This window comes from Bombina bombina, chromosome 9 (assembly GCF_027579735.1).
Source record: "Bombina bombina isolate aBomBom1 chromosome 9, aBomBom1.pri, whole genome shotgun sequence".
NCBI classification, from domain to species: domain Eukaryota; kingdom Metazoa; phylum Chordata; class Amphibia; order Anura; family Bombinatoridae; genus Bombina; species Bombina bombina.
This window is the reverse complement of record NC_069507.1, coordinates 152,851,190-152,877,529: the sequence shown is the minus strand read 5'-3', so window position 1 is coordinate 152,877,529 and position 26,340 is coordinate 152,851,190. Positions and strand designations below refer to the sequence as shown.

The 26,340-nt window shown below is 36.8% G+C and overlaps 1 protein-coding gene across 1 annotated transcript in view; it reads right to left on the bottom strand.

The window, feature by feature from the left end:
• Positions 1 to 230: 230 nt before the first annotated feature.
• LOC128639581 (putative nuclease HARBI1) overlaps positions 231 to 26,340 on the bottom strand; it is a 57,207-nt gene continuing 31,097 nt past the window's right edge. Inside the window, exons 2-3 of the mRNA XM_053691716.1 lie at positions 832 to 1,396; positions 231 to 655 (exon numbers count right to left, since the gene is read on the bottom strand). Coding sequence (XP_053547691.1) covers positions 549 to 655; positions 832 to 1,090 — 366 coding nt within the window. The 5' untranslated portion in view covers positions 1,091 to 1,396 and the 3' untranslated portion in view covers positions 231 to 548. The remainder of the gene's footprint in view (positions 656 to 831; positions 1,397 to 26,340) is intronic.

Sequence of the window (26,340 nt, the reverse complement as noted above, 5' to 3'; positions counted from 1 at the left end):
TTTATAATTAAATATAAACAACTTTATATAATTAGATGTTTATCAATAGTCCTTCTTAATACCCTTAACTATAAATCTCATTTGACATTTTTTGGGTTAGTTGTTGGATACCAAGATTTGTTACCATTTTTTTGTCTGTTGATGAGAACCATGATTATTTTTTGTCTTTTATATGTTCTTTTACATCATTTTATATTTAAAAAACAAAAAAAAATCAGTCGAATCATTAATATATAAAATTTTTTTTTTTTTATTAATCAACTTATGACATAAAATTTAATCATCAAAATATTGTTCTGACACCATGTCCCTTGTTGCCATACCACACCTATAAGGTTGTTATCTACATAATTCTTCTTCTTCGGCCCAATGTTAAGCAGATATGGTGTTTTCTTCCTCTAATGGACAGCCTCTTTAAAATGCTATATTATGTAGTATGCAGCAAACCAATATAATTCTAGCAACTTTCTCAGGTGCATACTGCATTGCGCCGCCAGAATGATCAAGACAGCGAAATCTCATTTTCAAAAGACCGAAAGTCCTCTCAATTATCCCCTGGTAGATTGATGTGCTTCATTGAAACAAACTTGATTTCTGGTTTGTAGGTTGTTATAGGGAGTCACCAGCCATTCTGTACATGAGTACCCTCCATCTCCTAATAGGAAATACAAAATATAAATATTAATATTAAAATAGTAAGAATGATTGATAACTAATATGATAGTAATGAAAAATATACAACACATTATAGTTTAATTACAGAAGACAAATTTGGTGCAATTTAAGTACATGGAAATTAAAAAAGACAAATTAGACACCACTTATGCTTACCTAGAAGCCATCCTTTGGGCATATCTCCGTCCTTGAACTTACGATATAAGCCAGTTTGCCTTAAGATGTAAGAATCATGACATGAGCCTGGGTAGTTTGAACGGACACTGATTATCCTCATGTTGGGGTCACAGATCATCTGAACATTCAAGGAATGGAAATGCTTTCTATTCCTATAGATCTCCTCACGAGCTTGAAGTGGTCTTACTGCAACATGTGTACAGTCGATGGTCCCTAGGACATTGGGCATTGCAGCCATCTTATAGAAATTTGATTTTAAAGATTTTCATTCTTCTGGGGTAGATGGTAAGCAAACATAGCAAGGAAAAATAATCATCTTAGCCTCTATGACTTTTGTTAAGTGACGTGAAAATGCAGATTGACTTATTCCAATAATGATGCTAGAAATTGTCATTGGCTCCAATTAATCTTCTATCTCTCGATACAGGTGTAATATGGATTCACGATCAAGCCAGAATCTTTGTATGATCTCTCAGTCAGAAAGGCGGTGCAAACCAACCCATGGAAGGAATACACGGGGGACACAAACTCTCCTTCTTCATAGCTGCAGAAATAAACAATGTAAGTACAATGATGATATTACTGCCTTTTATATAGGTCTAGACTGGCGTCTACATTGACTTTCCTATTGTTTTGTACCTTGCCCACCACCTAAAAGGTGGCGAGCCAAAAATAATGAGGTGGGAGCGGAAAATGTAGCGAGCGGATAAATAGATTTTTTAGTACATTAGTTTATTGCGAGTTGGTGGTCAAATCTGTCTATTTACAGTGAAAAATTGAGAGGTAGCGAGGTTTGGCGGATAAGTATGCTCGCAATTTTAAAAATGCGGTTTTGAACAAAGTTGATGGCTTTATACATATCAGTGTGCGAGTTTTGATGCGAAAATATTTATGGACAGCTCGCTGACTGCTTAGTACATGAAGCCCATAATCATGTATACATATGTACTGTGTATATATATATATATATATATATATATATATATATACATATATATATATATAGTACCAAAAAATCATCTTATATATGTAGAAATAAGTATTTATAAATAAATAGAACATATTCTGCTATATGAAGAACACTGGAATGTGAAATATATTTATATTTTCATGTCGGCTTGAGATTATGCAATCGTGTTTGCGCGAATGAGGGGTGTTTTCTCTCCTATTGACTTCTATGGGAGGAATATGTGAACGTGCATGCGATGTTCTAAGTTCATCTTTTTGTGCTCGTCCGGTTAGTGTGCGAGCAAAAATAATTTACTTTCAACGCATAATATGAGTGCAACCCGAAGAACGCAAAAAGCTTACTTCTTGCATAGTTAACTCTCGAGCAGGAGTGTTAATTAGTGCTCCACTTGTAATCTGGCCCATAATATTTATCCAACTCAATAAAGCATATAAAGCAGGTTTCGACTTTAGGGGTCATCTTCAGCTATCTTGTCAAGAATTCCCATCAACCCTCACCGTAACACTGTCGCTATCATCATTTAGTGGAGTACAAAAATCTTCTCAGCAGTCATTGCACAACTTAAAGGTCATTTTCTATGGCTACTCATAAAAGCTGCCGTCCAAAATGTGTGTTTTTTTATGTATGTAGTATAGGTGAATAAAAATATTTTTTACTGCAGGCTTCTGGGTGTATTTCTATGAACGCCAATGGAAAAAAAACAACCTTTCGTCTATCTAACATTAAAAAACTGCTGTATAACTTGTCAGGCAATAAGCACAGCTGTAAGTAGTGTGTGTTGTCAGCTAATACGAATGAAAAGAGATTGTAGTAGGATTTCTGTCTCCGAACCAACACATTTTAATACAAAATTAGGGCTAGAAACCTATAAATAGTATAAAATATTTTAGTTATAAGCCAGCAAGTTCTAAAGCAGTTGTGTGTTATATCTATCAACCAAGGAGCATTAACATAAAAATATGAATTGTGCCTATCAGCTAATGAGCATTAAAATAAATCTAGGCGTAATTTCACCCAGCCAATGAGCAATAAAAGACGTTTTAAAACAAATGTAGGAGTTTTGCCTTTCAGACTATGGGGCCGATTTAACAAATGTCGGACGGATATGATCCGCTGTAGCATACACTGTCGGCATTTAACATTGCACAAGTATTTCTGGCGAAATGCTTGTGCAATGCCACCCACTGCACATTTGTGGCCGCTAGCAGGGGGTGTCAATCATCCCGATCGTATCTGATCGGGATGATTGTTGTCCGCAACCTCAGAGGTGACGTATGAGTTAAGGAGCAGCAATCTTACGACCGCTGTCTAAAGGCTTGCGCGGAAACAGCTGCATTCGCAGCATGTTAAATTGGCCCCCATGAATACTAAAACAGATTTAGGAGTTGTGTACTAACATGTATATTCTGCATTTTTTAAGGATTTCCGCGTATGCTTTCTATTTACAGCTTTTTTAAAACATTCAATACCCAGTTGTCAAGCATCTTTTTAAACTTATGATTGGACTTTTACTGAAATTTATACCTGATACAGGGCTACATTACGAGTGGGGTGGTAGTTTGCGCTCCTGCTCACAAGTTAACGATGCTGGAAGTTTGGTAGGGCGTGTGTTACAAGTTGAAAGTAAAACGTTTTTGCACTAAACTGACTAACGCAAAAATCCAAACTTAGAATATTGCGATCGCTTTAACTTCTCCTATAGACTTCAATGAAGCATGAAAAGTGAAAAAAACTAACACCCAGCAAGTCATGCAAACCCAACTGCGTTTAATCAAGTGCACTAACCCTATGTGAAATATGAATATTTCACATTCCAATGTTCTTCACATAGAAGATTGTTATTTATTCATAAATACTTATTTATATAATTATTAATGATTTCCTTTGGTAATATATACATATACCTATATATGTACAGTATATATTTCTGAATATATATATATATATATATATATATATATACATACATATAATTTTATATAGGTATAGATATTAGACATGTGCAGCCAACAAATTTTTGTTGTGGACGATAATTAGTTTCCTCTAATATTCGGTGGCTGCCCTATTCGGTATTCAATAAATGAACTTTTGTTGAACATTTACATTAGTTTTTGTTAAAAATAATGTAAATGTTTTAAAGCTACAGGTGAAAAGTTATCCTGTAGCTACACTACTTACCTTATTGTGCCTCTGGAGAGTATGGAGAGCATGCTAAGGTAAGTATTAACCCCTTAAAAATTTAAAGTAAACGAATGAAAACTAGTGATTTTCGCCAGTATTTTTTCATTTTCTTTAATTTTCATTGGTGTATTCATTCGGATATTCATTTTGTTAAAATTAAATGAAAATCTGAGTTTTGTCATCATTGTGCATTCGTACTAAAACGAATGCACATCTCTAGTCGATATATACAGATATATATAGAAATAGATATTAAAAAATACTAAGAACATATTCCCTTATGTGAAGAACATTGTAATGTGAAATATTTTCAATAAATACGCAATTAAACACTTTGGGCCAGATTATAAATGGAGTACAAACATTTGCACACAAGTGATCTGGTTTGCACGCAGGTTAAATTGCGCTTGTATTAAAAGTTAAAGTAAACACGAAGTTAATGATTGTCAGGTTAGCGCGTCCTCAAAGCTGTCGTTAACTGTTTTGAGAATCAAAAAAGGTCACAAAACACTTAAAAATACATTACAAAGTACAGTTATACTAATAATACTGTCTAATTAAATTATTTAAAAAAATGTTGCACAAAAAAGTTATACGGGCTCAAAGATATGAGGTCTCAGGTGTTAGAAAAAAAAAAAGCAGGCAAAGGGACTAAACAGAGATACATACATATGTCTATATATGTGCACTTATGTATTTATATGTGTATATATGTATTTACAGATATAGACATAGATAAGTGCATTGGAGTTATTTGCAGTAAATTAGATGAAAACATGTAAAGGCATATTTATGCAATATTCATATTTAATAAAGTGTCATACTTTGTATTTACTGTAAATATTTCACATTCCAATGTTCCGCACATAGAATATGTTCTAAGTATTGATAAATAGATATTCCTATATATATCTGTATATATCTATACCTATATAAATATATATTGTACCAAATACAATTAGATATATGTAGAAATATGTATTTAAGAATAAATAGAACATATTCTGCTATTTGAAGAACATTGAAATGTGAAATATTCATATTTTCACGTCGAGTTAGCGCACATGAGAATATGCAAATAGGTTTGTGCGTGAGTTAGATGTTCTTTTACCACTTTTTTGCTCCATTGACTTCTATATGGGAATAGGTTATTGCGTGTTATTGTAAGTTTGGCTTTTTATGCGAGTAGCGTTAGCGCAAGAGCGATAACTTTTTACTTTAAACTCGTATTACGAGCACAACCCAACACACGCAAAAAGTTTATTTCTTGTGCAATTAGCAAATAGTGTTCCACTCATAATATGGCCCTTTATTAGATATTGCATAAATAGGATTTTTCATGTTTTCAGCTACTTGAATGCAAAAGGCTCCAATAGACTTATAAATACATATATATGCCTGTACATATGTATTTATGTGCTTACATGTGTATATTTGTCTGTAAATACATATATACACATATAAATACATATACACACACACATACATACATATATATATATACACATTTATATGTATTTAGATGTATATATATGTATCTCTATGTCAAAGCCATTTGAGTCCTTATAACTTTTTATGGAATATTTTTTTATAAATAATTTTTATTAGACAGTCTTAGTATGAGTGTAACTGTACTGTGAAATTTATTTTTGATGTGTTTTGTGCAACTATTTATTCAAGCTAACCAGACGAGTGTAAATCGCAATTGCTCACGTGTTTGCACTTATTTTCAACTTGTAATATGTGCACAAAGAGCCACTATAAAACACTTTTCGCTCGCACACAAGTTAGCGCGCTACCCGTAGTCTAGCCCACAATTATTCTGAATGATATATATATATTAGTCCAATATTCTTGTTATTTTGAGATATATATATATATATATTTAATATATATATATATATATATATATATATATATATATATATATATATAAAATATATTTGTTAAAGTTTATTTACAATTATATATTTACATACATACAGTCCAGTTTCTCATGCAATATTGTTAGTTCTAGGGTCTGATGAACAAAAGTTCAACAAAACACTGGATTATTTTAGCAGTCATCTCAACAAACATTTAAACATAATCTAAAGTATTGGAGATCATCTTTTCATGTGCACATGCCGACCTACTTCAATTTGTCTGTGCAGGAAATACCAGCAATACATATACCCATTATTTAACTGAAATATCTTTACCATAGGAATCATATTTTTAATAAGGAATGAATTGTGTATAGTAAATTAATTGAAACTTACAATGTAAAATGCAAAAAAAATCCAAAATCTGGAACTTTTTAAGAGTTATTTTCCCAAACAGCTGCAAGACATGGCTTGTTTTTCTCCCCAATGTAGAGAAACATGTGTATGCTGTCAGTTTAGTAATAATTATATACAGACCCTACTATACCATAGTGACACGTGCCTCTCAAAAGAACATGCTCTAACATGACTAACAAGGCTTCTGTTACATGTAATTATAGAAAGCAAAAATGAACATATCTCAACATTTTCAAATCATGTCATTGTTTGAAATTTTTTGAAGTGGATGTCACATGGTTAATATGTTTAAATGTACAATAACAAACATAACCTCATCAGCTCTGCTCACATCTGCATTTTTAAAGGAATCGCATATTGTATCATACAAGATTAGCAGACTTTTCTCATCTTTAAAGTATGGATTCTCTTTGGTAGTTGCGGCATTAAGTACTTATTTTACTTTATTCAAAATAGTTGTATTACACAAAAGATCAGCAGTGAGACACAAATTATTTTGTGATTCAAATGTTTTATTGCTATTAATATGTTTTAAAGGGACAGTCAACACAAAAATTGTTATTGTTTAAAAAGATACTGTAGATAACGCTTTTACTACCCATTCCCCAGATTTGCACAACCAACATGGTTATATTAATATACTTTATAACATTTAAACCTCTAAAGACAGCCCATGATCACATGTTTTTGTTGTTGCTTTTCACAACTAGGGAGTGCTAGTTCATGTGAACCATATAGATAACATTGTGCTCATTCCCATGGGTTCTAACAACACAGTACTAATTGGCTTAAATGCAAGTCAATAGATAATAAATAAAAAGTCATGTGATCAGGGGGCTGTCAGAAGAAGCTTAGATACAAGGTAATCACAGAGATAAAATGTGTATTAATATAACCATGTTTTCTGTGCAAAACTGGGGAATGGGTAATAAAGGGATTATCTATCTTTTTAAACAATAAATATTTTGACTGTCCCTTTAGTAAATAAAAACAAGTGGCTTCCTATATACCGCTAGCATCTGTGCGCTTGTATTACAAATTTAATTATTTTTTTTTTAACTTGAGCGCAAATATTTGTTATACACAAAATATCAGATGAGCATGTAAAAGGTTTTTCTCACTATTAAAGGGACACTAAACCCAATTTTTTTTTCTATCATGATTCAGATAGAGCATGCAATTTTAAGCAACTTTTTAATTTACTCCTATTATCAAATTATTTTCATTCTCTTGGTATCTTTATTTGAAATGCAAGAATGTAAGTTTAGATGCTGGCCCATTTTTGGTGAACACACTGTGTTCTTGCTGATTGGTGGGTAAATTCACCTACCAATAAACAAGTGCTTTCCATGGTCCTGAACCAAAAAAAATAGCTTAGATGCCTTCTTTTTCAAATAAAGAAAGCAAGAGAACGAAGAAAAAATGATAATAGGAGTAAATTAGAAAGTTTTTTAAAATTGCATGCTCTATCTGAATCACAAAAGAAAAAAACTGGGTCCAGTGTCCCTTTAAGTTTCCAGAAACCTACAAGTTTCAGACTACACCAATGCAATACACTGATACAATGGTTATTTAGAAGGTGTATCCCTTACATTACAGTTATTTGGATTGGTACCTTTGTACAGTGTACAATTAACCTTTTCAGTTGCAAAAGAATGGTGAAATTTGTAAATTATTAAGGCCAGATTACAAATGAAGCACTAAATATCGCTTTCATGAAAGTAATATTCAAACTCCACTGTGTAATACCAGTCCACGCTAACGTGCGCTGGTGTTACAAGTTCACAGCAATGCAAACGCGACCTCATATTCACACTGCTGAAAAGCATTGTGCTCATGAGAGTGCGCTTCCACAGTATCCTATGGGAACTTCGTTCTGATGCTGTCAGAGACCGCATCAGAAAGTCAGCGTAGCAAAGGGGGTAAATAGCGCAGCCATGGCAGCAATTTTAAATATATATGTATATGATTATTTACGTATATATTGTATTTATGTGTTAATATGTTTAGATAATACAGCAAAACGAACAAGGCAGGAGCACCAGCTTAGAAATCTTTAAAACATAAATTCTTTATTACAAACATTAAAAATGTCCAAAGCTCACAGTGGATAGTAGAAGGGGTCAGCAAACACAGCTGACGCATTTCAGGCGATAGCCGTACTCAAAAGCTGTTAGATATCTTTAAAAACATGCTTCCTTTAAAGGTCTAGACCTCCTTCTACTGGTCAATGCATAATGAGATGAATTATTCAATTAACACACATAACAAAGATTTTAATATTGTCTCAAATCACCTATACATACTTAATTCTCTATTTTATATTTACATTTACAAATCATTATACTAACAGTACATAACTCCAGTGTTTCAAACGCACAAACGTATAAAAAGAGAGTAAGAAGAAAGGGAAAACAGTAAGAGGAAGGGTGTCACTTCTGTAATATATCACATTTTAACAAACCCCTGAAAGTATTATATCCTTTGCTTAAAGTAGAAAATATTTGAAAGGGTTATTATTGCATACAATGTATATTGGTTCTATAGAATGAATACAATAAAAATATATGCTGATTGGAGAGCCAAATGAATATTTAAAGCCCTACCTACTAATATGCAAATAAAGGCGCAGGGAGCTATCATTCATTCCCAATTCAAAGTCCCTTATGAAAGGAAAAATGTAATCTTTAGCAAAATGCTGCCTAATTTATACATGATATAGATCTAAATGCAAATACAGACAGAGTGAGGAAGAGGAATTGTATACTGCAATTACAGTTAACTTCATCGACCTTCACCAAAAGTTTATTAGGTCATAGTCAGAGTTTAGGCCTTTTGGACACCTTGTTTGTGATTTAAATATCCAGAATACCTCTTGTTTAGCCATTATTTTTCTCTATACTCTCCACTGGGAGAGGGGGGGCACAACCCTCTCAATTGCTGTTCATCTGAATGTGTCTGTATTTGTATTATGTGTATTCACAAAATGTTGTACCAGGGGTGTGCTAGCTGTACCTATTCTAATGCTAGACAGATGTTCCCCAATTCTTGACCTGACCTCACGTGTTTCTACCTTTTCACACTATAAATAGCATTTATACATTCCTTTCACAGTTAGCCAAGATGATTCTTGAGACCTAGGGTAGCGTAATTTTGTGGGGGAAACCATGTTTCCTATTGTCTTAGAGAATAAAAAACACAGTGCAGTTCCGACTCAAGTGAATTTATTTATAAACAAGGTGAGTGCACAATAACATAGATTGCACTCACCAGATAAAAAGATAAAACACGCCTTTAAGTCAGTGGATAGTGTAGATCACACTTGGCAGCAATCCGTAAACAGGGCACTTGGAGCGCAACAATAGTTGAATAAATTACAGTCCCCACTGGAACAGATGGCCTCTCCAGGACGTCAGGCGAGTGGTTTCCCTCAACGCGTTTCTCCCGAATAGCAGTCGGGCTTTCTCAAGAGGACTGAGTAATCAGTAGTCGGATGAAAACGGAACATCCGACTGCTCTTTAAATTGTCCACAATTAAAGTGACAGTAAGTATCATAACACCATTCGCCAATATACACAGAATTCAATGCATATAACATAAAACATAAATGATGAAATGGCTAATTAAAAATAGTATTGCATAAATAGAACACATTTAAAATATATGAATAAATAAAAGAAATGGGATCATAAAAATGTATGATAATCTCACATTATTTCTAAAAACTATAGAGACATGGAGGTCTTGAAAGGAACGTAGAGAGCATGAAAACATGCATATTGGGAATGTACATTAAAAGCAAATAACTTTCAGCTAGATTACGAGTTTGGCATTATGACTCAAAAAGCATCGTTATGGCCCATAACAATGCTTTTCCCCTACCGCTGCTATTACAAGTCTTGTCAGAATAGGTGTACCGCACACTTTTTTGGCCGTCATGCAACGTCAATACTGCACTTTAAGAAAAGTCCTTTTTCAATGGAACTTTCATAGTGCGGGTATTGCGAGTTTTGCTGTGAGGCCAAAAAGTGAGCGGTACAGCCTAAAATTACAAGATCTTTACCGCCATCTAAAGTCAGTAGTTATGAGTTTTATGTTACAATGCTGTAGTATAAAACTCATAACTAAAGTGTTAAAAAGTACACTAACACCCATAAACTACCTATTAACCCCAAAACCTCTGCCCTCCTGCATCGCAAACACTATTTAAATATTATTAACCCCTAATCTGCCGTCCACCCACACTGCGGCTATAATAAACCTATTAACCCCTAAACCTAACCCTAACGTAACCCTAACCCTAACACCCCCTAACTTAAATATAATTAAAATAAATCTAAATAAAACTTACTATTATTACCTAAATAATTTCTATTCAAAACTAAATACTTATCTATAAAATAAACCCTAAGCTAGCTACAATATAACTAATAGTTACATTGTAGCTATCTTAGGTTTTATTTTTATTTCACAGCTACTTTTGTATTTATTTTAACTAGGTACACTAGTTAATAAATAGTTATTAACTATTTACTAGCTACCTAGTTAAAATAAATACAAATTTACCTGCAAAATAAAACCTAACCTGAGTTACACTAACACCTAACATTACAATAAAATTAAATAAATTAAATTACTAAAATACAATTATCAAAATTACAAAAAAAAATAAACACTTAATTACACAAAATAAAAAAAAAGAAATTATTGAAAAAATAAAAACGAATTACTCCTATTTTAATAGCCCTATCAAAATAACCCCCCCAAATAAAAAAACACCTAGCCTACACTAAACTGCCAATGGCCCTTAAAAAGGCCTTTTGTGGGGCATTGCCCCAAAGAAATCAGCTCTTTTACCTGTAAAAAAAAATACAAACAACCCCCAACTGTAAAACCCACCACCCACACAACCAAACCCCACAAATAAAAACCTATCGAAATAAACCTAAGCTAACCATTTCCCTGAAAAGGGCATTTGGATGGGCATTTCCCTTAAAAGGGCATTTAGCTCTTTTACATTGCCCAAACCCTAATCTAAAAAAGGGCATTTAGCTCTGTTACATTGCCCAAACCCTAATCTAAAAATAAAACCCACCCAAAAAACCCTAAAAAAACACTAACCCCCAATGATCCACTTACAGTTTTGGAAGACCGGACATCCATCCTCATCCAGCTGGGGAAGTCCTCATTCAAGCGGGCAGAAGTCCTCATCAAATCAGCCAGAAGTCTTCATCCAGACGGCATCTTCTTTTTTCATCCATCCGGCGCGGAGCGGGTCCATCTTCAAGACATCCGGCGCGGAGCATCCTCTTCTTCCGATGGTCAACGAAGAATGAAGTTTCCCTTTAAGGTACGTAATCCAAGATGGCGAACCTTACATTCTGATTGGTTGATAGAATTTTATCAGCCAATAGGAATTAAAGGGTAAAAAATTCTATTGGCTGTTGCAATCAGCCAATAGGATTGAGCTTTCATCCTATTGGCTGATTTAATCAGCCAATAGGATTGAGCTTGCATTCAATTGGCTGATTGGATCAGCCAATAGGATTTTTTCACCTTTAATTCCTATTGGCTGATAGAATTCTATCAGCCAATCGGAATGTAAGGGATGCCATCTTGGATGACGTACCTTAAAGGGAAACGTCATTCTTCGTTGACCATCAGAAGAAGAGGCTGGTCCGAGCAGAATTTCTTGAAGATGGACTCGCTCCGCGCCGGATGGATGAAGATAGAAGATGCCGTCTGGATGAAGACTTCTGCCCGCTTGGATGAGGACTTCGCCGACTGGATGAGGATGGATTCCAAAACTGTAAGTGGATCGTCGGGGTTAGTGTTAGGTTTTTTTAAGTTTTTTTTGGGTGGGTTTTATTTTTAGATTAGGGTTTGGGCAATGTAAAAGAGTTAAATGCCCTTTTAAGGGCAATGCCCATCCAAATGCAATTTTCAGGGCAATGGTTAGCTTAGGTTTATTTAGATAGGTTTTTATTTGGGGGGTTTGGTTGTGTGGGTGGTGGCTTTTATTGTTGGGAGGCTGTTTGTATTGTTTTTTTACAGGTAAAAGAGCTAATTTCTTTGGGGCAATGCCCCGCAAAAGGCACTACTACAGAAGGGTCTCAATATTGACATTGATATACAAGCGCACATGTAGATCAATCTTTACCTACAATATTTAGGATGTCTCCGTTTTAATTTTTAACTATTAACTACTAATTTTTAATCTTTTAACTTGTTCCAAACCTTCAATTATTGTTCATCACATCCTTTCACTAAATGTGAATTCACATGTTTTTTATCAATTTTTCATTTTTAATACTATTAAAGTTATTTGCTTCTAATGCACATTCCCAATATGCATGTTTTCATGCTCCCTACGTTCCTTTCAAGACCTCCATGTCTCTATAGTTTTTAGAAATAATGTGATTATCATACATTTTTATGATCCCATTTCTTTTATTTATTCATATACTTTAAATGTGTTCTATTTATGCAATACTATTTTTAATTAGCCATTTCGTCATTTATGTTTTATTTTATATACATTGAATTCTGTGTATATTGGCGAATGGTGTTATGATACTTACTGTCACTTTAATTGTGGACAATTTAAAGAGCAGCCGGATGTTCCATTTTCATCCGACTACTGATTACTCATTCCTCTTGAGAAAGCCCAACCGCTGTTCGGGAGAAACGCATTGAGGGAAACCACTCGCCTGACTTCCTGGAGAGGCCATCTGTTCCAGTGAGGACTGTAATTTATGCAAGTTACCAACTATTGTTGCGCTCCAAGTGCTTTGCTTACGGATTGCTGCCAAGTGTGATCTACACTATCCACTGACTTAAAGGCGTGTTTTATCTTTTTATCTGGTAAGTGCAATCTATGTTATTGTGCACTCACCTTGTTTATAAATAAATTCACTTGAGTCGAAACTGCACTGTTTTTTATTCTCTTTCAGCTTTATTCACTACAAGACCGGTTCAAGAAAACAGCAGTCTCTTCACAGCTGCGCTCTGTATCTTGGAGTTTACACCTGCACTGTTCCAACAACCATTACCTGAACAACTCTACACAGGACTTAATCCCTGCGAGTCTATTACGGTTGGTAACGTTATACCACCTTTTGGTTTAATCCACAAGACTTTATATCTTTGCATATAACATACACTTTTTCTGTTTTGGGAATCTTTATCTGAGGAGATTTTCATCTGAGGACATTATTATTATTATTAATATTGTGTCAATATTTTAGTTTTTTTATTGAATCACTTGATCTGTTTGAATTGTTTTCACATTTTTATTCACACATAAGCATTTATCTTTGGTTGCCCATAAAACAGCAATCAGATTCACCGATATTCAACATTTATTATTTATTTTTCTTTATTTTTGATATTATTCTTCACTTCCACACAAGCGCTGATCGCAACCTAGTATTTCCTATTGTCTTATTTTGTTTGTATGCAAATCTGCATCCCTTTGTTGTAAGGTCTGATAAGTCATCATCAGCTTTCAAAATGGGAAAATGCTGTTTCACTATATCGCAAATTTGGTTATATTGTTCAGAGTAGCCTGTTATAAACATGGGATCATTAACTCTAAGGTTATCTGATGGCCTCCTTACTGATTTTTGTTTTTTGGAGAGATACCGATCTTGTCTACTCATCTTAGTTACTGACTGTTCAGCTATCTTTATGGTTTTCTTAGGGTAGCCCTCTAGTCTGTCCGCTAACTGCAAGGTTTGTTTTTAAAAGTTATGATTATCCTAACAATTTCTTTTGAGATGTAGTGGTCCCCTCAGTTGCCCTGGAAAAATGTTTTTTAAGAGTAATCTTCCTAATTAGTTTTTTTTATTTCTTTTTATTAAAGAGGGTTCAGGTTTACAACATGTGGACGAATACAAAGAAAATGAAACTTCAAAAATTGTTCAATATCACATTCAGCAGCAATAAGAGACCTGCAGTGTAGAAGCAAAAAACATACAAAATATAATCTTTAGGATATAACAGAATGCACCCTGCAAAGCTAATGCATAAATATATATGGATAAAGGTCGGTTTCTCTTATACATACTAGAAACTAATTTGAAAATGGATAATAATTAAGCTCAAAACCGAAAAAAACTTTAATTAATCACATTTACCAAGGTTTCCTCATAACCTGTTACCCGAATCCTCTTAATTTTAACTTTATTACACTAAACTAAACATTTCCCTATTAATCTTTACTTTGAGTTGTCAAGAATACTAAACATGAAAAATTGAATACCCATACATTAGCTACAGAAGAAACCAATAATCCATTTCCTACTTTTTGTACGTATTATAACAACAGTTGGAAAGACAGGAACATCCAGCTTTCACTGGGCATCATGAAAACTTACGGCTAGATTTGGAGTTCTGCGGCCAAAGGGGTGCGTTAGCTACGCGTGCTTTTTTTTCCCCGCACCTTTTAAATACCGCTGGTATACTGCCTTGCGCCCAAAACTGCCAAATAGGGCCCCTCCCAGGGACATAATAATCAAATTTTTATCATTCCGGGACAAAGAAGAAGTACTCAAACTGGCAAGAACAAGGCACCCAATCACCTTCAGAGGCACGGAAGTTCAAGTGTACTCGGACTTATGTCCCACAACATTACAGAAGCGGAGAGACATGAGATATATTACCTCAGTGTTGAAGGATAAAAAGATCACATACAGGTGGGGGTTCCCCACGTGCCTGATCGCTACAAAAAATAATATCTCATACACCCTCAGGTGTCCGGATGACCTTCCTGGCTTCAGCCAGGCCTTGGGCCTAGTTATTGAACCCCCACGCCACGAGGACTCTGCACGCAGAGCTCCTGTCGACATGGACAATGGAGATGCCCAGCAACACCATGGGTGAAATAAAAAGATAAAAAACTCCAGAGCTTGTGTGCTATCTTTCTCTCTCCCTTTTCTAGGATGCTCCTGTCGGACTTGTAAAAACATTGACACCTATTGGACTTATGTCTAATTCCTTATGCTCTTCTGAAGAACTTTCAGGTCGTATTTAACATGTTATCTTAATACTGTTTGAATTACTTGTATGTTATGTTTTTTTAAATGTGTCCATAGAAGATGCCGCCTTACTTTAATAACTGAAGCTATTATACTGAGATAGTGTTCCTGCATGCTTTCTGTTTGCTCTCCCCCGCATACGCCCTCAAATTATTTACCATTATTTAAATTTTTACTGCTGCAAGGTTGATGCACAAACTTGCTTATATAAGGGGATAGGGGACTTAATGACATACAAAAGGTTAACCCTAGACCAATAGCATTGTATAACCCTGACAGACAGCCTGAAGAGGATTAAGCTAATAACGACCTAAATCCTCCAATACAGGGAACAGCAAAATGCGCTGAAGTTGGCTATTACTAAATACCTAAAAACACATAGTGGCTAATATATCATGATGCATTGACCTAACCAACACTTCAACAAAATGACTGTAAGAGACAACTCAGAACTAACTAGCCGTAGGATAGAACGGCAATGCAAGTTATGTAGGGTTCTTAATATTACTGTTTAATTTGCTTGTGTTGTTATTAATATGCTCACAGACGGAACCGCCTTAGTCTGATGGAAGTAAATATCATACTGTTATAGCATTCCTGCATGCTTTTTGTTTGCCCGACTCCACATGCATGCTTAGATTATTTATCAATATTTAAATTTTTACCATAGTAAGGATTATGGGTAAGCCTGCGCAGGCGAGAGGATAAGGGATTTAATGACGAACTGGACAGGCAGCCTGAAGAGATCCACGCTGACAGCTACTTGAATCCCCCAATATAGGGAACAGCAAAATGAACAGGAGTTGGTTCTTATTAGTTACTCACAACACATAATGCCCAATAGGCTATACTGCATTGACCGCACCTACCCTTGCAAGAGTAGTCACAGGATATTCCCCTTCCTTTTTTTTTTTTTTTCCCTCATAACCAACACACTAACAGACCGACTGTAAGGGACAATCCAGATGCTAACTAGTAATGAGATAAGACGGCAGCACAGTTACGTAGGGTTCTTCTACAGATAACAGCACAGGGAGAGTGCTTTAATAACTTTAACTAGAAACTAAGGGTCAGTTAGATTTCTACGAATTTTGTTAAATGTTTATATTTCCATGCGATACACACAGGGACAACTACCCCTGAGATATTTAAGTAGTTGTTGTAGTATTTGTTAACGGTTGAGCTGTTATTGATTGTTTCTGTTGCTCTCAAATTTGTTGTACAGTTCACAATAAGCAATACTCAATAATTGTTGTTCTAGTCTTGCTAGGCAAGACTTTCCTCTTTTTCTCTCTTCTAACCTTTTCTGCCCTACCTCTTGCCCCTCCTTTTTTTTTTTTTTCTTTCTTCCCCCATCTCCCTCTGCACCTTCCCTACCCGACCTATAACAGGGCTCCTGGGGGATCATGGCGAATCGGAGCACTAGACGTAAATCGCATCCGATAGAACTCCTAACGATTAACGCAAAAGGACTTAATAGCCCCTCCAAACGTGCTATAGTGCTAAGAGACTTATATAGAATGGGTGGGGACATAGTTTTCATACAGGAAACGCATTTTGACGTTGCACACAAACCTAAATGGTACAGCCGACAATACCCCCTAGCCTTTTTTGCATCGGCCTCTAAAAAAAAAATGGAGTTGGGATCCTCTTTGGTGCAGGGGTACCCTTTCAACTTACAAAGAGTTACAGTGACCCTGAGGGTAGATTCTTAGTACTCACGGGCACCATACACAGCAGGCCCATAACAGTAGCCAACATATATTGCCCGAACACCTCTCAGCACCTCTTTCTTCAAAAGGTCTCTAGAAAAGTCCTTGAAATGCAAATGGGAATTCTGTACCTAGGAGGAGATTTTAATGCACCTCTTAGCCCCACTCTTGATACCTCTAATGGCCTCTCCAGTGCCCCGCACAAAACACTTAAGCGGATGTCCGCCTCATTGGCAGACCTGGGGATTCATGACATCTGGCGTACACACCATCCAACGGACAAAAACTTCACTTTCTATTCTCACCCACACCGTAAATACTCCAGGATAGATTATTTATTCACGGACTCCATAGGTTTAACCATCACTAAAACTAGCAAAATATCTTCTATCACATGGTCTGATCATGCCCCAGTGGGTTGTTCCATTCAATGGCCTAACACCCCAATTACTCCCTTTGTGTGGAGACTCGTCGATACGCTTCTAGATGACCCTGCGTTTAACACGGACATCAGGAAGTCCTTGATCGAATTCTTCCGCTTAAACGCGAACGAAGAAATAGGTGGTCCCATTATATGTGAAGCGCATAAATGCACCGTGAGAGGCCTCCTGATAGAGCGTAAAGCGAGACTTAAAAAAATGCGGAGAGAGCGATATGATAATCTCTTGAAACAAGTGGAAGACTTAGAACAATATCATAAACAGTCCCCACATGACGAACTGGGACTAACGCGTCTAAATGCAGTTAGGAAGGATCTCCTGCAGTTCTTACAAGAGGATTATCAAAAGCAAGCCCTTCAGCTGAGACAGCTGTACTACGAACAAGGCGATAAGCCTGGGAGATTGCTCGCCAGGGCAATAGCCAGGAAAAGAGTAAAGACCTACGTCCATCACATAGTAGATGCGGATGGAAGTACCCGGGTAGATGCAGACTCTATCGCTGCAGGTTTCAGGAGATACTATGAATCTCTATACAACCTGGAAAACCTTGCGGGGGATGGGGAGGCCCTCTCCGCACACCTGCGAGAAGATGATGGCATTCGTGACTACCTTCAGGCCGCTGACCTCCCAGTGGTCTCGGAGGAAGATAGGAGGCTTCTAGAGCTTCCAATCACAACAGAGGAGGTTCAGAAAGCTATCAAAGACCTTCCATCGGGCAAGAGCCCTGGACCCGATGGCTTTGGTCTGAAATATTACAAACTCTACTCTGATGTCCTTGTCCCGGAATTGACAAACATGTTTGCCTCACTGTCGGAGTCTCCTGGGCTCCCGGGCTCAATGTTAGCAGCGTATATTGCAGTAATACCCAAGCCTGGGAAGACCCCTGATAGGCCTGAAAATTTCAGGCCTATTTCTCTCCTCAATTCTGATGTGAAAATCTTGGCGAAAGTTATGGCTACGCGTTTGAATAAACTCCTCCCTGAGCTAATCTCGGCTGATCAGGTAGGCTTTGTACCTGCCCGAGAGGCTAGGGACAATACCCTCAAAGTGCAGCAATTAATAACATATGCCCATATACATAACCTGCCGCTTGCCCTGGTCACAACTGACGCAGAAAAAGCGTTTGATCGGGTTAGCTGGCAGTTTATCCGACTCACGCTGGGCAGATTCGGCTTCAGACCTGGTTTTATTAATGTTGTCATGTCCCTTTACTCGACACCAAATGCGCGTGTGAGAGTGAATGGCACCCTCTCGGAGACATTTTTGATCAAGAACGGGACAAGACAGGGGTGTCCCCTGTCGCCTCTCCTGTTCGTCCTCGCGATTGAGGTCCTTGCAAACAAGATCAGGGCCAACTCGGCAGTAAGGGGTCTGAGCGTGGGCGCCACTGAACATAAACTCTCGATGTACGCTGACGATGTCTTGCTAACATTAGCGGATTCGGCCACATCATTAGACGCGGCTCTAGCAGACTTTAGTGAATATGGAATTAGGTCTAACTTTCGCCTCAACCTCCTGAAGTCTGAAATCTTAAACATCACTGAGCCCCCGGACAAATTTGCTATATCAACCGCAAACTGCCCCATAAGAGTCGCAACACACAGTATCAAATACTTAGGTGTTATTGTCACGCCCAGTACCCCTGAAATCATCAACCTCAATTATAAAAAAATCAGCGACGACATCCTTAGGGACTTATCCAACTGGAAAAAAAAATCAATATCTTGGTTAGGAAGAATAGGAGTGGTCAAGATGAATGCACTACCTAGAATTCTTTATATTATGCAGACCATCCCTGCGGTCTCGGCTTCTCACTATCTTCAACGCATGCAATCAGGTATTGAAAATTATATTTGGAATGGAACCAGGCCCAGGGTTCGAAAGTCCACAATATATATGCCAAAGGAGAGAGGCGGACTGGAAGTTCTGCTCTTAAGGGAGTATCAAAGAGCAATATTCCTTCAGAGGATAGTGGAGTGGTGTCAAAACTCCCACGATAAACTATGGATACAAATTGACAATGATATCTCACAGCGTGGCAACACTGGGGCCTTGGCCTGGATATCTGCTCGGAACCACCCAGTCTCGCTCTCTTTATATCCAATGATTAACGACACCCTGAAAGTGTGGGACAGGGTCCTAGACGAGGGCACCTTTGTGTCCACTCGCATATCAACAAATATCCCTGTTCGGGATAATCCTGACATGGGAATGGAGCTTCCAAGACGCGCTGTAGGGACAGCTTATACCCTAGCTGAAACTGCTTTTTCTAATGTTCTGTTGAATAATAAGCTCAAAACAAACGGGGAGCTAGTTGAGTGGGACCAGGTGACTTTTGCGTCCTGGTACAGGATGGCACAGGTCACGCATTTTTTTAACACCTGTAGAGATCGAGAAGCGCTGGCTAGACGCAGAACACCCTATGAAGCACTGTATACTATGCAGCAGATACCGACTCACTTAATCTCTCACCTCTATCAGCTCCTGCTGAATAAGGGTGGTACCGACCCTCCTGTTGTATGCTTCCCTATGGCAAGCGGAGTTGGGGGTGGATATTTCCACTGAGGAGTGGCTGAAGATCCTTAAAAAGATCAAGAAGGCCTCTGTTTCAGCGAGAACACTGGAGATGCACTATAAGCTACTTAGCAGGTGGTACCTAACACCTCAACGATTGCGGAAGATTTACCCTAACACTGACGGAAGGTGCTGGAGGGGCTGCGGAGAGGAGGGATCTCTTCTTCACGTATGGTGGCACTGCCCACGAATAAGGCCATTTTGGGAAGGGGTGCTGAGAGAAATGAGCAAAATTCTCGGACTCATCATACCCCCCAAACCTACATACTTGATCTCTCACGAATTGCCTAAAGTGGTGGGAGTGGATAGGCACATACTCTTCCTTATAATGTTGGGAGGCGCGAAGGGGCTCATTCTGGCACACTGGAAGTCTCCTCAGGTCCCGACTGTGCAGGAATGGAAACACAAAGTGGGAGACCTGCTCAAGCTAGAGCGTTACCACTTCCTTAAAACTGGGAAGCTTGCCACCCATGAGATGATGACATTAACTTGGGAGGGTAAAAAACTGTGACCGCCATTCATACAACCCTGAAACAACATCCAGAAACAGAGAAAAGAAGGATAGAAAAAACCCCTATGCAATTTCCCTCCATTCTCCTCCCTTCACCTCCCCCCTATCCCACCCCCCCTTTTTTTTTTTTTTTTTATCTCCTCTACTCGCTTCCATCTCTCTAATGTGACTTTCCTTACCTACTAAGAGTCCTGCTGTGACTTTCCCTTTCCTACTAAGAGTTCTGCTCTTGTTACTCTGCATGAGCAAAGACGTCAGACCTTGGGATGTCCTCAGCCACATGACACAAGCGCGCTGAGAACAAACTTGTTTAAATCTGTCTAAATATCTGATGTCAAATTCCTAAGTTTATGTTTTAGCTGATTACGTTATTTATATAATACCATGAGCTGTTAAGCTCATCGAAACAAGCTCAAGACCATGACACTGTTCCCAAAGTTAAGAAGGCAAGAGACAAAGAGAACTTTCAGACCACTTTACTTACAGCACTTTCTCTCTGAACATAATGTACAAAACTCTTACTGTTGGTATTGCTAAGGGAAAGTCTGCTACTTTGTACTGTGTACAAGACCTCTGCTAAATGATTTACCAAACAATGTACATTGACTAATGTTGAATGTTTCTCTTGCCAATCTTAATAAAGCTTGTTTTAAAACTTAAAAAAAAAAAAAAAGAAAGAAGCCAATCAACCCCATACCGTGCTAATATAGCGATATTATAAACCCTTATATCAGGGAATGCTAGACCCCCAAATTCCTTAAACTGTGATAATTTTGCTATCGAAAGCATATGTCTGGTCTTATTCCAGAAAAAAAAAGCACATGCCTGGTTGAAGATCCTAATATCTTTATCCTTAATATATAAAGGGAGATTATTCATGATATATATTATTTGGGGGAAAAGAATAGTTTTGACCAACATTACTTTAGCTGATAGTGGAATCGGGAAAAAAGACCAACGTTGCAATTTCGATGTTATATGTAAAAAAAAGGTGTAAAATTCATTTTATACCACAAATTCGGATCCCTATGTAATTTAATTCCTAAATATCTAAAGCACTCAACCTCTTTTAAGTTGTGATGTTTCAGACTATCTTTGTTTTTATAGATCCATAAAATCTCCGTTTTTGTAGTGTTAACCTTATATCCTGAGATTGCACTAAAGAGATTCAATGACCTCAGAGCCATTGGTATATTTACACTAGTATTGTCAAAATATAATAGCAAATCATCAGCGTATAGTGATAAAACACATTTTTGACTCCCAAAATGTATTCCTTCTAGTTCTTGCCTTAAATAAATTGCTAATGGTTCTATGGCTATGTTGAAAAGGAGGGGGGAAAGTAGGCATCCCTGTCACGTCCCTTTTTCTAATTTAAAGAAAGGAGACTGACTGTTATTGACCAAAATCGCCAAAATCGGGTAATTATATATGGTTTTAATAAAATTTATCAGGTTTCCAGAGAAGCCAAAATTTGTCAAGGAGTTGTATAGATGTTCCCAAATTATAGAGTCAAAGGCCTTTTCGGCATCAACCATCACCATGGCAAGATCCTGCTTAGGTATAAATTTATCTCGGTATAACCTGATCCAAAAATATTGCAAAATCATATATCATATATATTTCCGGATGTTCTTAGTGGGGGATCTATTGATCATAAACCCTGATTGGTCTGGATGAATAATTTCCTGTATTGGGACTTTTAATCTATTAGCTATTATAGAAGTAAGTAATTTATAGTCTATGTTAATCAATGAAATAGGCCTGTATGACCCAGGATCTGAAGGATTTTTATCTTTTTTTAGGATAAGGGTGATGATTGACGCCGAGAAGAAACGTGACATTGCCTTCCCACCATGAAAGTATTCATTAAACAAACATGTCAACATAAGAACAATCTCCAACTTAAGTAAACGATAAAACTCTGCCGGTAATTGATCCGGTTCTGGGGCCTTACCTAATTTAGTTTCCTCTATGGCTTTAAGAACTTCGTCTGGGGATATGGGTGCGTTAATTAGTTCAAGCTGTTCTGGTATGACCTTAGGACATGTAATCTTCCCCCAAAAGAGCGTGTTACTATGAGCATCAATTGTTTTGGCGAAATATATATTCTTATAGTAGTCTAAAAAAAACTTTTGAATATCAATAGATTGGGAATAGTTCTAACCACCCATGGTAACATTCTCGATTATATTGTTCTTCTTTCTATTCGTATCTAATCTTGCAAGATACTTAGCAGACTTACCATATCGACCGGCATATAATGCGTTCATCTTAATCTCCTCATTATTTATTTTAGTACTAAGGAATATATCCCTATCTAGTCTAGCTACTTTATATTTGTCCCAGTATTTCCTAAGTGGGGTGTTTATATATTTATGATAAACCTTTGTTACCGTGTTTGCCAATTGTAATTCGCGTGCCTTAAACTTATTTTTAAGCGTAATCATGTGGGCTTTTATCTCCCCCCTAAAGTATGCTTTTGCAGCTTCCCAGAACACCTCAATTTTATTAGCATAACTTTGGTTATTAATGCAATATTCTCGCCATTTATTTTGGAGCCAGTTCTGAAAAGGTACATTATGAATTAGATGTTTTGGGAAATAAAAATTGTTTGATAAAGCCATCTGCTCTGAACGAGCTCCAACCACCAATGACACTGGGGCATGATCTGATAGTGCAATCTCATGAATCTCTGCCTTAGTATCATCTCTGAGAAGAAGATCGGAGACTAGAAAAAAATCTATCCTTGAGAAAGATCTATGCGAGCGCGACTCACAGGTGTAACCTTTGCTATCAGGATGCTGAATGCGCCATATATCATGTAACTTTAAATTTTTGCATATTTGAAAAAAGATCTTAGATTTCTGGGGAGCCAAATTCTTCTGTTTGGGTGAAAATCGATCCAGAGAAGAAATTGGTACTAAATTAAAATCACCGGCAAGTATTACATTTTGTTCAGCTTTCACACAAAGTCTACCTATAATATTATCCCAAAAAGACTGGTCTGTATTATTGGGGCCATAAACATTACATAATATATACTTAGCCTTAAAGGCTTCAATTGAGAGAGTAATCCATCTGTCATTTGTATCTATTTGAATTTTCTGAATACTATACTCAAACTCTTTGCTAAATAAGACAGCAACACCCCGCTTCCTCCTGGAGCAATCCAAAGCTATAACCTGGCCAACCCATTTACATTTAAGTTTTTCTGCTTCTGCCTTTTTTAAATGAGTCTCCTGTAATAAAACAATATCGGGGGCGAAACTTCGCCAAGTGCTTAATTATCAATTTCCTTTTTCGAGGTGACGTTATTCCCCCTATGTTCCAGGAAATAATCTTAATTTTCCTCATCTAATCTTGCAGAATACTATTCTTTACCGCTATTTGTACCTGTTGAGAAACACCAGATTAGGCCAGGGCTGGGGAAGAAGGAGAAGGAGGGGAGGAGACGGAGAAAGAGAGTAAAAAAAAAAAAAAAATATTAAGGGGAAAAAAGGAACCCAACATACACCGACTCGCTCATCAAATCCAAAATTAACATTTATGATACCAACACCATTACATTTACATAATTTTTTTATTTCTGGAGTGTTCCAGAACCAATAACTAACCCCTTTCCCTAGTTTAAACATGCATGTCTTCCAATTTTGTCTAGACAAAACAACGAAAAGAAAAAAACACAAATAGATTAAAAAAATTCAGATCAGTGAAATATTTGTACCCAAATATCAAGGATATGATATCCTAACCCCAATTTAAGAGACCCTCATTTTTTTAATTAGTTTATTAACATCAAGTAAAGTATTGAACAGATTTAATGAATTAATGAAATAATAGGTACAAAACCAAACCCTAATCCTAATACCCTGCATTCAGTGTCATTAAGTGGGTATATAGATAAATTAATTACACTGTTCATTGATAGTGTGTCTGCTTCTGATTCCTCCTCAGATAGTATCTTCCTTTTGAGGCTCCCATTGTGTCTCCCCCCCCCCCCCCGAGTCTGTTTTTTATTGAGGAAAGGAAAAAACCTGATTGAGGTGCTATGATTTCCTGCTTTTTGTGGAATCTGTTCTTCCTGGGCACTATATTTAGAAATAGAAGTGGTGTTCTAGATAATGGATACTGAATATTCTCTTTAGGCATGACAATCTGTTGTGTTTGGCTAATACTAGGAACACTTTGTATGTGTTCCATATGTTGACTATTTACTAATTCCTCATCGCCTGATGCTGAGCTGTCCCCAAAGGATTCAACCTCACTATATGAAAACTGAATTTTCCTGTTTTGCCTCCCTCTATTCTTATATCTATTACCACATCCCCTGTTCTCAAATCCATTCCTCTGATTGAATTCTTTCCTTGTTTGGAATCTTTTCCTCCTGTTCCAAATATACACTGTATTGTTAGTATAATCCTATTGATCTCTTATATATTTGGAATGCTTTATTTCTAAAAGGAGGGTTTTGGCCTCTGCCACAGTATCTTGAAGGATTTTGTCAAACTATTGGCTAAACAAGAGGTATTCTGGGTATTTATATTACAAACAAGGTGACCAAATGGCCTAAACTCTGACTATGACCTAATAAACTTTTGGTGAAGGTCGATGAAGTTAACTGTAATTGCAGTATCCAATTCCTCTTCCTCACTTTGTCTGTATTTGCATTTAGATCTATATATATAAATGTATTTTGGGGCCATTTGGGGCACATTTATAAAATTACCAGAGATCTTATCTCTGGTTAATTATATAAGTGCTAATTGCTACCACAAGCTTGCGGTAGCAATAACCAGTCACTTGTAATGGCTGATTAATTATTGCGCGCATGCAAACAGCAAATTTCTCTGTTTGCGGGCGTGTGATAATTTAGCGCTCCACTTGTAATCTAGCCCTAACTATTTAAGTTGGAGCATTGTGGGTGTTCTGGGCATGTGTGTAGGATGTGTAATTTATATGTATCATAGTATAAAATTGTATTGTATTGTATTGTATTATACTTTTTTAAACTCCTCCGTTAGATGGCTTTTTTCCCTACTAGTTGCATTTAGTATAGCACGTCACTGCAGCAGTCATCTTTATTGCGGGCCTCATGTTTGTGCAAGATTACGACAGCCATATTTGATTTAGGCCTTCTTGAACACTGCTTCTCCTTGTGGCCATAATCCCCATTATGCATCAATTCCTACAGCTGCTTTCAGACAGCCTCCCTTTCACTGTCCAAGTGTCAGGGTGTCATGTTCCGGTGTATATGTGCTCAGGACACAGACCCTCGGGGCAGTGGTAGGGAATTGGAGACACCGACCCCTGAACCGGGGAAGAGTATCCTGGACGTGGATAGATGATATTCTGTGATTCATAGTTGCAAGAAGTTATTGTAAAATTCATGGAGAGTGATACATATTTACAATATATTCTAGCTTCAATGGAAACATAAATTGATACTGTGACTTATAGATGCAAAGGTTTGTTGCAGGTTCACAGTACATAATATTATAGAGAGCTGTATGTCAGTAATAAGCAGAGCAGCATAGGTGATAGACAAGTTGCAAGTTTAAGGCATTAAATACTGTTTGTGCATATATTGGAGAATCACAGGAAAGCTGTTTAACTGAACACATAGATGCAGAGTTCTGAATAAATTAACATATTTGGAGGAGGATATTTCAGCTATGACAACTTGTAGCAGAGAAAAGTTATAAAGTTCTGAATAAGATGCTGTTGTAGTAATTAGAGAGTGATTATAAACAAATGCATACTTTAGAATAAGTTCAGA